The 17863-nt window shown below is 40.0% G+C and overlaps 1 protein-coding gene across 2 annotated transcripts in view; it reads left to right on the top strand.

Moving 5' to 3' along the window:
• Positions 1–17863, top strand: part of BDP1 (B double prime 1, subunit of RNA polymerase III transcription initiation factor IIIB) — a 90636-nt gene that overhangs the window by 29646 nt on the left and 43127 nt on the right. Inside the window, exons 15-22 of one of the 2 annotated variants that reach the window (XM_054032392.1) lie at positions 2153–2253; positions 3063–3213; positions 3752–3837; positions 4991–5222; positions 5728–5924; positions 7469–7679; positions 10741–10934; positions 16938–17157. In XM_054032392.1, coding sequence (XP_053888367.1) covers positions 2153–2253; positions 3063–3213; positions 3752–3837; positions 4991–5222; positions 5728–5924; positions 7469–7679; positions 10741–10934; positions 16938–17157 — 1392 coding nt within the window. The remainder of the gene's footprint in view (positions 1–2152; positions 2254–3062; positions 3214–3751; positions 3838–4990; positions 5223–5727; positions 5925–7468; positions 7680–10740; positions 10935–16937; positions 17158–17863) is intronic. The other variant, XM_054032393.1, reaches the window with a different exon arrangement.

The following is a 17863-nucleotide window of genomic DNA, read 5'->3' on the forward strand; positions in this document are numbered from 1 at the left end:
ACTTAGGACGGAAGAATCCCATGCACTGCTACAGACTAGGGACCGAATGGCTAGGTAGCAGTTTTGCAGAAAAGGACCTAGGGGTCACAGTGGACGAGAAGCTGGCTATGAGTCAACAGTGTGCTCTTGTTGCCAAGAAGGCTAACGGCATTTTGGGCTGTATAAGTAGGGGCATTGCCAGCAGATCGAGGAACGTGATCGTTCCCCTTTATTTGACATTGGTGAGGCCTCATCTGGAATACTGTGTCCAGTTTTGGTCCCCACACTACAAGAAGGATGTGGAAAAATTGGAAAGAGTCCAGCGGAGGGCAACAAAAATGATTAGGGGTCTGGAGCACATGACTTATGAGGAGAGGCTGAGGGAACTGGGATTGTTTAGTCTCCAGAAGAGAAGAATGAGGTGGGATTTGATAGCAGCCTTCAACTACCTGAAGGGGGGTTCCAAAGAGGATGGAGCTCGGCTGTTCTCAGTGGTGGCAGACGACAGAACAAGGAGCAATGGTCTCAAGTTGCAGTGGGGGAGGTCCAGGTTGGATATCAGGAAAAACTATTTCACTAGGAGGGTGGTGAAACACTGGAATGCGTTACCTAGGGAGGTGGTGGAGTCTCCTTCCTTGGAGGTTTTTAAGGCCCGGCTTGACAAAGCCCTGGCTGGGATGATTTAGCTGGGAATTGGTCCTGCTTTGAGCAGGGGGTTGGACTAGATGACCTCTTGAGGTCCCTTCCAACTCTGATATTCTATGATTCTATGATTCTACTAACATTCAATGGCTGTAAAAAGCTAACGTGACTGGACTTGATTTCTATAGCAGTTGTGTTTAAGACTTTGTCTTCTGAATTTTATATTGTACCAGTTCCCTTTTTTTTTTTTTTTTTTTTTTTTTTTTAATGAATGTAATATAGTTGTAGCAAAATGTCTGGCTATCAAAAAAAATGAGCAGGCATAACACAATACTTGAGTGTTTATATTGTTCCAGCAATTTTTTTAAACAAATAAGTCTACTCTTGCTTTTTCCAAATTACCACTATTAATAAAGGTCCATTATTATTTTTCTTCTACGATTTTCCATGCAGCTCAGCTGCAATTGTTTGAAGATCATCCTGCAATTCATGTAGGGCCTTACAACAACCTCTTGGAATTTACTGCATGTAAGTTGCTTCAGTAGAGATGTTGTGTGGGATACAAGCTTTGTGAATTGTGTGAAGCTGGGCCAGGTTGCTTTCTGATCGTTTCAGCAAGGGTTAATATTGATACTTACGACAGGTATGGTTACTTCAACTTTGGTAAAAATCAGACTATGCTGACTATGTGGGAAGTTTTTCATTATGCTGCTTATAGCTTAAAGTAGGTGATGGCTTGTGCTGGTGATCCAGATGAGGTCAGGGGAGTAGTCTTGCTTCCATCTGGGAGAATGAAAAGTACTCTGTTTGAATTATGGATGAGGTGAAGACCATAGACTGAAACCCAGTCCGAAAGGTCGACTCCATTTTGATCTGACTCTATATCTCCAGGTATTGTGTTGGCTTTTAAAACCTGTCAAGCTGTGGGAGCTTAGGAATAATATTTGGGGGAGGGCAGGGTTGGTTAGCGTGCATGTACCCTTTTGCCATTCTGAAATGATACTCTCTCAACATCAGAGGTCTGAATTAGATTGGAGTGGTTCCATGCCAGCAAGATCTGCTCTAACATAGGTAGCGTGGCCCCATTTGCTATACAAAGGGTAACTCACGAGGTCATAACCTGTGGTGTTAAGGCAGCTGGCAGAAAGTGAGTTGATGTGTCTCCTGAAGACAGATTACGTCCATTTATGTTTGGAGGCTAGGGACTGGAGAATAGAACATTCAGCAGATAAGACCTTCAGCATTTAGCTGAAGGATTTTCAGGGATGGGACAATGACCAAAGCTTCTTGATCATGGTTAAGATCTCTGAGATCACTTGAAAGTCCATGCTGGCCAGGATCTGACATGTTTAGTTGGTGCTTTGGTTTCTGTTAACGAAGCAGGATACTTCTGGGGTATACAGTGGGAATGTAGCTGCATTATACCCCATCTGACCACTGACTTTGCAAATCAAATTTGACTCAAATGCTCTATCTCTCATCTCTCTGTCCTCTATATAAAAAAACAAATATTTTTTTTATTTTAATTCAGTGTACCATGGAAGCTGGTAACACAGCTGAAGGTAACACAGCTGAAATCACCAGAGATGAAACCACAGGAAGAGAAATCAAAGCCTTAGAGACTGAATCCCAGTGAGTATTCAGAGATCAGTTTATCATATCGTCTTTGCTTTAACTCTTAACTGTTTACTGCAGTGTCTTCTAGTTTATTGCATACAATGGTCTGTTGTAGTCCTTCCATAGGCTGGTCTGATGAACTATGATGGAAGTGCAAACTGAGGAGACAAGTGTGAATCCTTAACTTGGCTTCTAGATTTCCTAGGACAATATGGAATGACAATATCATGGAAGTGTTGCACTCCTCTCCTGGGAGGCTGAAGAGAGCCAGACTTCATACAATACCAAACCATTCTTTTTAATTCAGAAGTTTTATCAATGATGATTTGAACCTTACTGGGGGGGGAAGGGAGGAGGAATTCAGTGATAAGATGTCCAGGGAGGAGGAGTTGAAACTACACAGGGATTAAAAATAGACTTTCATAAAGGTATATACTTTGATTCTTCCCCACATTCCACAGCTTGATGCCTAGCTTCTGAAGATTGGAGCAGGAACTATAGAGAGTAAGCCACATAACTCTGTTACAGAGTTTGGAAGACCTAATGCTAGTGGAAGGGGCCAAAAGACTGACTACAAATATTTCAACAAGTGGATCATAGGATTTTCTATAGTGTTTCAGATAAAAGCGGCTTCTGCACGTCAAAGAAATGTACAAACAGATGCAAAAAAACCAATACCCCAAAGGATGTGTATTTAAGATCCTTTTTTAATAGAGAAAATTGTGCAGGTCATTGAAAATCATCTTTCTTATGTCCGAGATGACATTAATAGGCTTGATGGCACAAATGCTGATTCTGAATGCCATACTTTTTTTCTTGTTTAGAGAAAAAGCTGTTACTGAAAAAGCAGCAATGAGAGGGCGTCGGCAGCGATTTAAACCTAATGTAGTAGGAGCATCTGGGAAAAAAGAAGCTCCTGTCCAAGGTGAAGGAAAGAACAAAACTCCTCAAGAGCCTGAGGGAGCAATTGAAAAGGTATTTAACAGAATAAAACTAACTGGAAATGATAAACATTTGTATTTTGTCAAGTGGCTAGAAAAATAAGCCTCTATACCTAATCATGTTGTTGTTTGTCCTTTTGTTGCTGAGTGTAACCAGAAGTCTCAGTCAACAAGCCGTGTAATGGATTTTTGTTCTACGTTTATCGCTTATATTGTGGTAGAACCTGGAGGCCAAAATCCGGTTGCGAGCTTGATTGTGCTAGGCACTGTACAAACTTACAGTAAGTGACGGTCCCTGCTCCAAAGAGCATACCATCTAAAAGGGTAGATGTTGGCCTGTTGGACATAGTTCCCATTAGCTTTCACAGTGCAGTGGCCTCAAGATGTCTTCTGTGACTGATATGAAGACATCTCTAAGGTCCTCTGCTGTGTAGGACATATCCATACCTTAACCTACAAACCTGGTATCTTTTAGGCTCAGCTATTATCAGTTCTAACACGATTGTTTATTACATCTTTTATATAGCTATGACAAAGTTTAAATTTCTTCATTTTAATTTTCTACTCTTCAGCAGAGTACTGACCAAGGTCACACACCTGACAGTACCAGAGGGGAAACTACAGAAAAAGATGGGAGGATCTCAGAGACTGAATCTCAGTAAGTTTGTACAGAGCAGGGAGACGTATCCTGCTATTTTCAGCTCTTTCCCTGCCTTCTCCTTTCTGATAGTGTTGCAGAGAATGGTGAATATAAAAGCTTTTACTCTTAAGTTATATTTTTGGCAGTCTTTTCCAACTTGCATTTTTATAAGTGGAACAGACAATGTCACTGCTATTCAGATGAAATTTCGTGGACTGTTTACAAGGTGCAGATAAGATAAATGCCAAACAGTTGAAGGAAAAGCTAGTCCCTTCAAAGAAAACAAATTGAATTGCTAAGTGTAAAGCAAGTTACAATCATGGATTTCTTATATTTTTATATGCAGAAAATAACAGGATTTGACATTTACAAGGGTAAGAAAATTCACACTTAAAGTAACATATTATCTGGCATAACTCCTCGTGTTTCAAGGCACAAGCTAACTGCAAACTGTCTAGGGCTGGGAAGAAATTTCCTATACTGCGGGCAGGTTATTCTGTTTTTTTTTTTTTTTTTTTAAACATAGTTTCTTGCACTTTTCTTCCTCAACCAGAATCATGATGTGTGTAATGTGTCTCCTGTGTGGTGGTGTATGTTGTAGGAAGAATGTAAAGTAGTAAAAAAAATGAAACAAATTCTTAAGACTCAATAAAGGATATGGAGACTTGAAGAGATGGGAAGGTGAATAAATAAATTGTAGCAGGAAGAAATATTCAAACTTTCCGTCAGAGAAGTGAAAATCGGTCTAGGGTATATAATGATGATGATTATACACTTTAGTTGCTTTTTAAAACTTTATGCTCTCTGTAAAACTATGCATCAATCTTATTATACTAATGTAATCATGTGCTTGGAGTAAGGATGTAAGAAGGCTTATTGCTGGCTAAAAATATGTAACTCTCTCATAATGGCAGGGCAGAGGATGGAGTTTATCCATGCATTCTATAAAAATGTTTGCAATTGAACATTTCCAACTTAAATTTTAGTAGGGTCAAATGTCGTTTTAGTCTAGAGTATATAATTTTAACTTTCATTAAATTTGCAATAAATAATGTGTCTGTGTGCCCGTGGTTGTTAACAAACTGAAGAACAGTTTGCTATTAGATTTGAAGGCCCCCCTTTAGCTTTCAGAAATCTGGGACATTGTTATTTTGAATGTGTGCCTTTTCAGGTCTAAAGAAATATCCTGTTTACAAGAAGGTGGCAAACAGAGTGTACTTAAACCAGCACCACTAATGAGGGCTCGAATACAGAGGCCAAAACCAAATGTAGGAAGGGCAGCTGGAAGGCAAGAAGTATCAGCAACAAAAAAAGATGTAGAAGATGAAAAAATGGAAGTTGGAGAAGCAGTGAAGAGTTTGATACATTGTGAAAACAAAAGTGGTGCACTCCTCACCACAGGGGTAAGTTTCTTTCATCTGAGCTCTAACACTTCTTTGCAGCTGCATGGGCATAATTCTTGTGGTAGCTTGCCTTTTTAAAGGTGACCTGAAACTTGTTAGGATCTGAATTCAAGGACTTGGAGATTCTGTGTTTCTACCGGAGCAATAGATTACATCCCAAGAATCTAAAGTGCCGCGAGTTGCATTCCTTATTTTGTCTGTGATAACAGCTATAAACTGGGAAATACAGAATCCAAACTCCTCTCTTTCAGAGACATGAAAGACAATTTGTAATATTTTAAATCTAAACAAATATTAAGGGTTTGGAATCTTAAATAGTTGTCTTTATTTTACAAATACCTAGTGATAGTATTTGTTGTGTCTCTGAGTGAGGGGAGGCTTGTTTAAAGGTATGTTAAATGTTAAATTGCTTTTGCAAAATGTATGTTATTTTTCATTACTTTCCTTCCTACAAAGAAGAGCTTTTTCAAATCTTTTTAATGAGTGAAATTGTTGTTCCTTTTAGGATGCAACAGGTAATGAAGACATCCTGCTGTGTTCTGAGATATCAGAAAAAGAAGGCACCGCAGGAGCTGAGAAGGTGGTCTCAGCGCATGTAAAACAGCGTTCCCAAGAGAGAAACTTGGGATCTGAGAGTTGTGAACAAGAAAAGGAGTCATTTTCTGTGGATGATTTGGAAGATGGTTCAGATTTTGGTACAGGGTAAGTTTAAGTGAAGGAAAGGGAAAATGCAGAAGCATTGGGTGTCTCCACAGAACTAACACATTAATCTTCGAATTCAGCACTCGCATTTAGAATCATCAAAGTAAACATTAAACTGATTTTTAACCGAGCATATCTAGCAGATCACTTTAATGTTGGATTTTTAAAAGTAAACCTGAAAGCAGTAGGATTTCAGACAAGATGGCTAATAACTAGTTCCCCTTTTATACATTTTATTTCTTTTTAAAGCCTAAAAATTCCTTTTTAAAGTGTAAATGCTATAAAAAAGGATCTTGGATTGTGAGTCCAATTTTCAAACTTAAAGATTTTTATAGGATGCCCGGAACCTGTAGGTGTAGACTTCAAAACAGTTCTTACCTATGAATACTTAAGTACTCATTTGAACTTTTAAAACATGGAATTTGAACTTGCTTTTAAGATTGAGGTGCCACATTTTGAAAATTGGGTTTAGCTCTTATATGAGGTTTTAGATACTGTGAGACAGTTAAACTTGTAGTGAATGATACATTCCTCATAAAATAAGACTCAGGGCTGTATTAATCCAAAAGTTGCTGCTTTTAGCAAGTTTCAGAGTAGTAGCCGTGTTAGTCTGTATCCGCAAAAAGAACAGGAGTACTTGTGGCACCTTAGAGACTAACAAATTTATTAGAGCATAAGCTTTCATGGGCTACTGCCCACTTCTTCGGATGCATATAGAGTGGAACATATATTGAGGAGATATATATACACACATACAGAGAGCATGAACAGGTGGGAGTTGTCTTACCAACTCTGAGAGGCCAATTAAGTAAGAGAAAAATTTTTTTTGAAGTGATAATCAAGCTAGCCCAGTACAGACAGTTTGATAAGAAGTGTGAGAATACCTACAAGGGGAGATAGATTCAATGTTTGTAATGGCTCAGCCATTCCCAATCCTTATTCAATCCTGAGTTGATTGTATCTAAGTTTGCATATCAATTCCAGCTCAGTAGTCTCTCGTTGGAGTCTGTTTTTGAAGTTTTTCTGTTGTAAGATAGCCACCCGCAGCTCTGTCATTGAATGGCCAGACAGGTTAAAGTGTTTTCCCACTGGTTTTTGAGTATTATGATTCCTGATGTCAGATTTGTGTCCATTAATTCTTTTGCATAGAGACTGTCCGTTTGGCCAATGTACATGGCAGAGGGGCATTGCTGGCACATGATGGCATATATCACGTTGGTAGATGTGCAGGTGAATGAGCCCCTGATGGTATGGCTGATGTGATTAGGTCCTATGATGATGTCACCTCTTTACTTGTCCACCCATTATTTTATAGTTTTGTCATGTGCTTGCTTCCTTCTCATATTCCTATTAACCTTTGGCAACAACCTAAGTAATTGGAAGCTGCGGATTGCATGCTTAGCTACTATATTGAGGAATGCCTGTTTTATAGAGGGTCATGTGTTAGTTTCAGTTGCACTGTTGAGTGCTTTACCATGTGTGGGACCTAGGCTATATGGTTGTCGCCTGTATTGCTTCTTTACTTATATTTTTTGGTCTAACAGAGACGCCAGTTCTCAGCAAGAAGAAGAAGTGGCTGTTCAGACAACACATCTGTTGAGGAATCAATTTCAGAGGCCAAAATCAAATTTAGGAAAGGAAGCTGGAGGAGGGGAAGTGCCAGGGGTGGATAAAGATGTGTCAGAGGACAGCACTGAAAAAGACAACAGTTTGATACAGTGTGACAGTAAATGCAGCATGCTTCCTGACCTAGATGTAAGTTTGGATTTTTTAAATTAGAGCTAAGACTTTGGGGGTGTCTTTAGAAAGCTGCATTTATGTGTATTATTGTAGGTGCAACTGAGGAAAAACATTGGCAGAATTTTTACATAGAAGTTTATCCTTGTTGAACCAGGAAACCTGTAAAAGCTTAAAAAAATAAAAATTTCCATTTAGTGCTGTATGAAAATGTACTGTGAAGAACAAGCCTACCGTGGCAGAGTAATAGTTCAAATAGTCAATTATTTTCCATCATTAGCAGTCCAGGTATCTGTCTTCATTCTTGCCATTCCTTCTGCTCAGAAGTCCACTCAGCTCAGAAACAATAGTGTTCAACATCCCTGTGGTGGGAAGAACATCTCAACAGCCCAACACTGTGGCATTTAATTTCAAACGGGGGAACTATGCAAAAATGAGGGGGTTAGTTAAACAGAAGTTAAAAGGTACAGTGACTAAAGTGAAATCCCTGCAAGCTGCATGGGCGCTTTTTAAAGACACCATAATAGAGGCCCAACTTCAATGTATAGCCCAAATTAAGAAACACAGTAAAAGAACTAAAAAAGAGCCACCGTGGCTTAACAACCATGTAAAAGAAGCAGTGAGAGATAAAAAGAATTCCTTTAAAAAGTGGAAGTCAGATCCTAGTGAGGCAAATAGAAAGGAGCATAAACGCTGCCAAATTAAGTGCAAGAATGTAATAAGAAAAGTCAAAGAGGAGTTTGCAGAACAGCTAGCCAAAAACTCCAAAGGTAATAACAAAATGTTTTTTAAGTACATCAGAAGCAGGAAGCCTGCTAAACAACCAGTGGGGCCCCTTGATGATCGAGATACAAAAGGAGCGCTAAAAGACGATAGTCATTGCGGAGAAACTAAATGGATTCTTTGCTTCAGTCTTCACGGCTGAGGATGTTAGGGAGATTCCCAAACCTGAGCTGGCTTTTGTAGGTGACAAATCTGAGGAACTGTCACGGATTGAAGTGTCACGAGAGGAGGTTTTGGAATTAATTGATAAACTTAACATTAACAAGTCACCGGGACCAGATGGCATTCACCCAAGAGTTCTGAAAGAACTCAAACGTGAAGTTGCGGAACTGTTAACTAAGGTTTGTAACCTGTCCTTTAAATCGGCTTCTGTACCCAATGACTGGAAGTTAGCTAATGTAATGCCAATATTTAAAAAGGGCTCTAGAGGTGATCCCGGCAATTACAGACTGGTAAGTCTATCGTCTGTACCGGGCAAATTAGTCGAAACAATAGTTAAGAATAAAATTGTCCGACACATAGAAAAACATAAACTGTTGAGCAATAGTCAACATGGTTTCTGTAAAGGGAAATCGTGTCTTACCAATCTATTAGAATTCTTTGAAGGGGTCAACAAACATGTGGACAAGGGGGATCCAGTGGACATAGTGTACTTAGATTTCCAGAAAGCCTTTGACAAGGTCCCTCACCAAAGGCTCTTATGTAAATTAAGCTGCCATGGGATAAAAGGGAAGGTCCTTTAATGGATTGAGAACTGGTTAAAAGACAGGGAACAAAGGGTAGGAATTAATGGTAAAGTCTCAGAATGGAGAGGGGTAACTAGTGGTGTTCCCCAAGGGTCAGTCCTCGGACCGATCCTATTCAACTTATTCATAAATGATCTGGAGAAAGGGATAAACAATGAGGTGGCAAAGTTTGCAGATGATACTAAACTGCTAAAGATAGTTAAGTCCAAAGCAGACTGTGAAGAACTTCAAAAAGATCTCACAAAACTAAGTGATTGGGCAACAAAATGGCAAATGAAATTTAATGTGGATAAATGTAAAGTAATGCACATTGGAAAAAATAACCCCAACTATACATACAATATGATGGGGGCTAATTTAGCTACAACAAGTCAGGAAAAAGATCTTGGAGTCATTGTGGATAGTTCTCTGAAAATGTCCACGCAGTGTGCAGAGGCGGTCAAAAAAGCAAACAGGATGTTAGGAATCATTAAAAAGGGGATAGAGAATAAGACTGAGAATATATTATTGCCCTTATATAAATCGATGGTACACCCTCATCTCGAATACTGCGTACTGATGTGGTCTCCTCATCTCAAAAAAGATATACTGGCACTAGAAAAGGTTCAGAAAAGGGCAACTAAAATGATTAGGGGTTTGGAACGGGTCCCATATGAGGAGAGATTAAAGAGGCTAGGACTCTTCAGCTTGGAAAAGAGGAGACTAAGGGGGGATATGATAGAGGTATATAAAATCATGAGTGATGTGGAGAAAGTGGATAAGGAAAAGTTATTTACTTATTCCCATAATACAAGAACTAGGGGTCATCAAATGAAATTAATAGGCAGCAGGTTTAAAACAAATACAAAGAAGTTATTCTTCACGCAGCGCACAGTCAACTTGTGGAACTCCTTACCTGAGAAGGTTCTGAAGGCTAGAACTATAACAGAATTTAAAAGAGAACTGGATAAATTCATGGTGGTTAAGTCCATTAATGGCTCTTTGCCAGGACGGATAAGGAATGGTGTCCCTAGCCTCTGTCTGTCAGAGGATGGAGATGGATGGCAGGAGAGAGATCACTTGATCATTGCCTGTTAGGTTCACTCCCTCTTTGGCACCTGGCATTGGCCACTGTCGGTAGACAGGATACTGGGCTAGATGGACCTTTGGTCTGACCCGGTACGGCCTTTCTTATGTTCTTATGTAACAAAAGTGCTATCATAAAATATCAAAGAAATAATCTACAGTAATCTCCAGTTCAGTTTTAAAGCAGACATGGGTCGTTCCCCTGAAGTACAGGACTCTAATATTAAGCTGTTGTGTTGGGCCCCATGCCAGTTATTGCTGACAGACATTTAAATTTCTGTATGTCTCAGTATTGGGCAAAAATTGGGGCTCTTCATTTGTGGACACTGGACAGCCATGGGAAAAATTTAGACAATGTTTAATAGTAATCTTAATGAACTTTGTGTCTCTTCTGCTTAAATTATAAGTATATTTTTTTCAATTGTGTAGCATAATATATTTGAGTGTTTTAGTTCAGATGTTTACTCTCTTAACGTGTCTTTTAGAAAGCAGCAAAATGTGAAGTCATGCCATCCTGGCAGTCATTAGAAAAAGAAGACCCTGTAGACTCTCAGGAAGTATTTGCAACCCCAATAAGCCTTCAGTCCCCTAAGAAGTTTTCAGGATCTGAGAGTGATGAACAAAATGTGTCTCCTCCATCTGCAGATAACCAGGAGAAGACTTCAGCTGTTGCTGCCAGGTAAAGGTTCTGTTCCTTTGTTTTATTTTCTGAAAATAATAGTGAGGGAGTTACAAAACTAAATCAGTCTCCAGGTTTTCAACTGGCTAAGAAAATTAGCTAGAAGTACCTCTTTACATCAAACTTCTTTATTTTTACCTAGTAAATGCTGAACTGTCTACTAATTGAATTATTTCTACCCTAAACTTAGAATGAGTATATATTAACTTCTGGGTGGTAAATGTGATATCTTCAGTGGAATGACTTACCTCAGCATTTTCATGAAAGTTGGATGTACAGTAGAACACCAGAGTTATGAACACCAGAGTTATGAAGTGACTTGTCAACCACATATCTCATTTGGAACTGGAAATATGCAATCAGGCAGCAGGGACAAAAAAAAAAAAGCAAAGTACGGTACTGTGTTAAACATAAACTACTTAAAAAAAGAAAAAAAGTTTATTTTTTTGTTGTTGGACAAAGTAAGGAAATGGTTTCTGTGCTTGTTTCATAAGAAAATAAGAATGGCCATACTGGGTCAGACCAAAGGTCCATATAGTCCAGTATCCTGTCTTTTGACAGTGGCCAGTGCCAGGAGCCCTAGAGGGAATGAACAGAACAGGTAATCATCAAGTGATCCATCCCCTGTCACTCATTCCTAGCTTCTGGCAAACAGAGGCTAGGGACCTAGGTTTCACCTATAACACGATAAGATTTATTCCTACTCATTTTGGTTAACAGCCATTGATGGACCTATCCTCCATGAATTTATCTAGTTCTTTTTTGAACCCTGTTATGGTCTTGGCCTTCATAATATCCTCTGGCAAGGAGTTCCACAGGTTGACTGCGTTGTGTGAAGAAATACTTCCTTTTATTTGTTTTAAACCTGCTGCCTATTAATTTCATTTGGTGACCCCTAGTTCTTGAGTTATGAGAAGTAGTAAAATAACACTTCCTTATCTACTTTCTCTACACCAGTCATGATTTTATGGACCTCAGTCATATCTCCCCTTAGCCGTCTCTTTTCCAAGCCGTCTCTTTTCCAAGTCCAAGTCTTGTTAATCTCTCCTCATACGGAAGCTGTTCCATACATTTTGGTTGCCCTTTTCTGAACCTTTTCCAATTCCAATGTACTTTTTTTGAGATGGGTTGGCCATATCTGAACACAGTATGCAAGATGTGGGCATACCATGGATTTATATAGAGGCAACATGATATTTTCTGTCCTCTTATCTATCCCTATCTTAATTATTCCCAGCATTCTGTTCGCTTTTTTGACTGCCGCTGCACATTGAGTGGAGGTTTTCAGAGAACTATCCACAGTGACTCCAAGATCTCTTTCTAGAGTGGTAACAACTAATTTAGACCTCATCATTTTATATGTATAGGTTGGATTATGCTTTCCAATGTGCATTACTTTGCATTTATCAACATTAAATTTCATCTGTCATTTTGTTGCCCAGTCACGCAGTTTTGAGAGATCCTTTTGTAGCTCTTTGCTGTTTGCCAGGGTCTTAACTATCTTTAATAATTTTGTATCATCTGCAAATTTTGCCACCTCACTGTTTACCCCTTTTTCCAGATCATTTATGAATATGTTGAATAGGACTGGTCCCAGAACAGACCCCTGGGGGACACCAATATTTACCTCTGTCCATTCTGAAAACTGACCATTTATACCTACCCTTTGTTTCCTATCTTTTAACCAACCCATGAGAGCACCTTCCCTCTTATCCCGTGGCAACTTACTTTCCGTAAGAGCCTTTGGTGAGCGACCTTGTCAAAGGCTTTCTGAAAATCTAAGTACACTATATCCACTGGATCCCCTGGGTCCACATACTTGTTGATCCCCTCAAAGAATTCTAGTAGAAATCATGCCTCGCTAATCCCTTTACTAAAACCATGTTGACTCTTCCTCAACAAATTATGTTCATCTGTATGTCTGACAATATTGTTCTTTATTATAGTTTCAACCAGTTTGCCCGGTACAGGCCTGTAATTGCTGGGATCACCTCTGGAGCCCTTTTTAAAAACTGGCATTAGATTAGCTATCCTCCAGTTATCTGGTACAGAAACTGATTTAAATGATAGGTTACAGACTACAGTTTAGTAGTTCTGCAATTTCACATCTGAGTTCCGTCAGAACTCTTGGATGAATGCCATCTGGTCCTGGTGACTTATTGGTGTTTAATGTATCAATTTGTTCCAAAACCTCCCCTAATTGATACCCCAATCTGGGACAGTTCCTGAGATCTGGCACCTAAAAAGAATGGCTCGGGTTTGGGAATCTCCCTCAGATCCTCAGCCATGAAGACAGATGCAAAAAATTCATTTAGTTTCTCCGCAATGGCCTTATTGTCCTTGAGTGCTCCTTTAGCACCTCGATCGTTCAGTGGCCCCACTGGTTGTTTAGCAGGATTCCTGCTTCTGATGTACTTTTAAAAAAAAATAAAATAAAAAAATAAAAATAAAAATTTGCTATTACTTTTTGAGTCTTTCACTAACGGTTCCTCAAATTCTTCCTAATTGTATTTTTACACTTCATTTGCCAGTGTTTATGCTCCTTTCTATTTTCCCCACTAGGATTTGACTTCCACTTTTTAAAGAATGCCTTTTTTCCTCTCGCTCCTTCTTTTACTTTGTTTAGCCATGGTGGCTCTTTTTTGGTTCTCTTACCATGTTTTTTAATTTGGGGTATACATTTAAGTTGAGTCTCTATTACGGTGTCTTTAAAAAGTGTCCACGTAGTTTGCAGAGATTTCACTTTTGGCATTGTACCCTTTAATTTCTGTTTAACTAACCTCCTCATTTTTGGGTAGTTCCCTTTTCTGAAATTAAATGCTAGTGTTGGGCCACTGTGGTGTTTTTCCTGCCACAAAGATATTAAATTTAATTATATTATGGTCACTATTACCAAGCAGTCCAGCTATATTCACCTCTTGGACCAGATCCTGTGCTCCACTTAGGCCTAAATCAAGAATTGCCTCTCCTTTGGTGGGTTCCAGGACCAGCTGCTCCAAGAAGCAGTCATTTAATGTGTCAAGAAACTTTCTCTGCATCCCATCTTGAGGTGACATGTACTGAGTCAATATGGGGATAATTGAAATCCCTCATTATTATTTTTTTTATTTTAATAGCCTCTCTAATCTCCCTGAGCATTTCATAGTCACTATCGCTATCCTGGTCAGGTGGTTGGTAATATATCCCTGCCGCTATATTCTTCTTATTAGAGCATGGAATTTCTATCCATAGAGATTCTATGGTACAGTTTGATTCATTTATGATTTTTCTTCATTTGAGTCTATGCTTTCTTTCACATACACCTCTACCCTGATATAACACGACCCGATATAACATGAATTCTGATATAACGCGGTAAAGCAGTGCTCCTGGGGGGCGGGGCTGCGCACTCCGGCGGATCAAAGCAAGTTCAATATAATGCGGTTTCACCTATAACGCGGTAAGATTTTTTTGGCTCCCAAGGACAGCGTTATATTTTGGGTAGAGGTGTATAATGCCTCTCCCCCACCAGCACAACCTGTTCTGTCCTTCCGATATATTTTGTACCCTGGTATTACTGTCCCCCATTGATTATCCTCATTCCGCCAAGTTTCTGTGATGCCTATTATATCAATATCCTCATTTAATACGAGGCACTCTGGTTCACCCATTTTATTATTTAGACTTCTAGCATTGGTATATAAGCACTTTAAAAACTTGTCTCCTTTTAGCCGTCTGCCGTTGTACAATGTAATTGAATGGGACTCTTTTTTTATTTGGCTGTTTCTGATTAGACCCTTCCTGTATTTTATCATTTTCTATCCTTTCGTCCTCACTAGGACATAAAGTTTTTCTATTAATGGATCCTCCCCTAAGGGATTTCCGAACCTCGTGCTCCTCTGCAGCTGTCGGCTTTCCCCCAGCTCTTAGTTTAAAAATCTGCTCTACGACCTTTTTAATAAGTAACAGAGGGTCCTGTGGCACCTTAGAGACTAACAGAAGTATTGGGAGCATAAGCTTTTTCCACGAAAGCTTATGCTCCCAATACTTCTGTTAGTCTGCCACAGGACCCTCTGTTGCTTTTTACAGATTCAGACTAACACGGCTACCCCCCGGACCTTTTTAATGTTAAGTGCCAGCAATCTGGTTCCATTTTGGTTTAGGTGGAGCCCATCCTTCCTGTATAGGCTCCCCCTTTCCCAAAAGTTTCTCCAGTTCCTAATAATTCTAAATCCCTACACCATCATCTCATCCACGCATTGAGACTCTGCAGTTCTGCCTGTCTGACTGGCCCTGTGTGTGGAACTGGGAACATCTCAGAGAACGCTACCATGGAGGTCCTGGATTTCAGTCTCTTACATAGCAGCCTAAATTTGGCTTCCAGGATCTCTCTCCTATCCTTCCCTATGTCACTGGTACCTACATGTACCATGACCACTGGCTCCTTCCCAGTACTACACATAAGTCTATCTAGATGTCTCGAGAGATCTGCAACCTCTGCACCAGGCAGGCAAGTCTCCATGCGGTTCTCCCGGTCATCGGAAACCCAGCTATCTGTTTCTAATTATCGAATCGCCCATTACTAATGCCTGTCTCTTTCTAATAGCTGGAGTTCCCTCCCCCAGAGAAGTATCCTCAGTGCAAGAGGATACCACAACATCATCTGGAAGGAGGGTCCCAATTATGGCATTGTTTACCTCTGCTCCAGTTAGATGCTCTCCTTCCCTGGGACTTTCATCCTCCTCAACAGAACAGAGGCTGTCAGACTGGGGGTGGGACCATTCTACTGTGTCCTGGAAAGTCTTATCTATGTACCACTCTGTCTCCCTCAGCTCCTCCAGTTCAGCCACTCTGGTCTCCAAAGCCCGTACATGGTCTCTGAGGGCCAGGAGCTCCTTGCACCGAATGCACACGTACGCCACCTGCCCATAGGGCAGGTAATCATACATGCTGCATTGGGTGCAATAAACTGGGTAGCTGCCACTCTGTTGCTGGACTTCTGCCTGCATTCTCTTTTTACTCCTGCAGCTGGTTCCTTTGTTGTTGTTTTGTTTATATCAAGGGCGTGTTTTTGTCTTTTAAGTTTAAAGAATGTTGCATTCTAGCCACTGCTCACACTCCCCCAGAGAACTCCCTTGCAAAACTCCCCTGTTAGCTGCTCCAGTTCATTTAAATTAAAATGGTTAAAAGCAGCATTTTTCTTCCTGCATAATAAAGTTTCAAGCTGTATTAAGTTAATGTTCAGTTGCAATCTTTTGAAAGAGCAACCATAATGTTTTGTTCAGAGTTATGAACATTTCAGACTTGTGAACACCCTCCATTTCTGAAGTGTACTTAAGCTATAACAGAAACTCACTCATTTGCTTTTGTATTGGAGACCTGTTGAAAATCACTACAAACAAAGCTAATACATAAGACAACTATTCTATAATGGATGCACGGAGGTAATGAGGCTTCTCTAATGCCCTTCTGCAAAATTTCTGCTGAGGTGAAGAGAAACTGCAATTTTTTTTGTTCAAATTACTATCTGCTATGGCAGAGGTTCACAACCTTTTTCTTTCTGAGGCCCTCCAACATGCTATAAAAACTCCACGGCCCACCTGTGCCACAATAACTGGTTTTCTGCATATAAAAGCCAGGGCCGGCGTTAGGGGATAGCAAGCCAGGTAATTGCCTGGTGCCCTATGCCACAGGGGCTCCTGCAAAGTTACATTGCTCAGGCTTCAGCTTCAGCCCCGCATGGCGGTGTTCAGGGCCATGGGCATCAGCCCCATGTAGTGGGGCTTCGGCTTTATACCCAGGGCCCCAGCAAGTCTAGTGCTGGCCCTGCTTGGTCCCCCCCGAAACCAGTTCACGGCCTCCCAGTTGAGAACCACTGTGCTATCGTATTTGTTTAACATCTGCACTGTTCGAGAAAAACAGAACAGAAAGACTTTATTGATACAGATGTAACTGACTTGTGAATACTAGTATTATGTCTCTGCGTTACAGAGGATTTCAGATATCATGTTGCTTTTTTCGCAGGCTCCACAGCAAACTCATCTCTCAAGGAGAAAGTAAACCAGCCTCTCTTCAGCCAGCCCAGCTAGTGAGGAGCCGATTCCAGAGACCCAAGCCAAACATAGGAAGGGCAATTGGAAGGAAAGAAACACGAGCAACAGAAAAGGATGAAACTGAAAAAAAGACTGAAGTTGAGCAATCAGCTCTGCAAAAAGATGAATCTGCTGGCATCCCCTCCACTGTAGTAAGTTGTAGTACAAGTAAACCACTTCAAGGCATTTTCTTTAATATTTCTCAAAAAGGCGTATAATGCAGCAGTTAAGTAGCGAACAGATTGAAGCTTAGAGGGTATAATATGGTAAACCCTTACCAAGTTGAGCTATTACAGACATTACAACAATGAACTCTTTAAAATCTATTTATTTTTAATAAATAAAAGCCTTATTATGGAAAACGAAGGGTATGGTTTTGGTTGGATTTGCAATAGAAGGAAAGATTAGGCACAATCAAGTAACTCCTGGTTGGGCTCATATCAACTACTTAAAAATAAGGGTTTTGCATCATCCTTCCTGGTTAAATAAACTCCATGTTGGGGAAACTAAGTGAGGGAGGCCAGAAAGGCAAGGAAGGGAACAGCAGGAAACAATCAGTTCTTACATACAAAGCTACATTCTATTCTTTAAGCTTTTAGTGGCACAGCACTACTGCCATAGAAGTAAGACTATGCCTGCTGACTTTACCATAAGCTGGTTAACCTTAGGCAAGTCACTTAGTACCTTCCTACCTCTGTTTAAGCATCTGTAAAATAGAGGATATTTAGCTGCATTTTGTTTACTGATTCTTAGGTTTTGTAACTTGCAATGAAATACTCTGAAAGGCACTATGTGCAAAACAGCATGCCCAAAACTTTCAAACTTGGGTGTCTATAGTTAAGCTCTTAAATCCCTAAG

The sequence above is a fragment of the Malaclemys terrapin genome, chromosome 6 (genome assembly GCF_027887155.1).
Source record: "Malaclemys terrapin pileata isolate rMalTer1 chromosome 6, rMalTer1.hap1, whole genome shotgun sequence".
In the NCBI taxonomy this organism is placed as follows: Eukaryota; Metazoa; Chordata; order Testudines; family Emydidae; genus Malaclemys; species Malaclemys terrapin.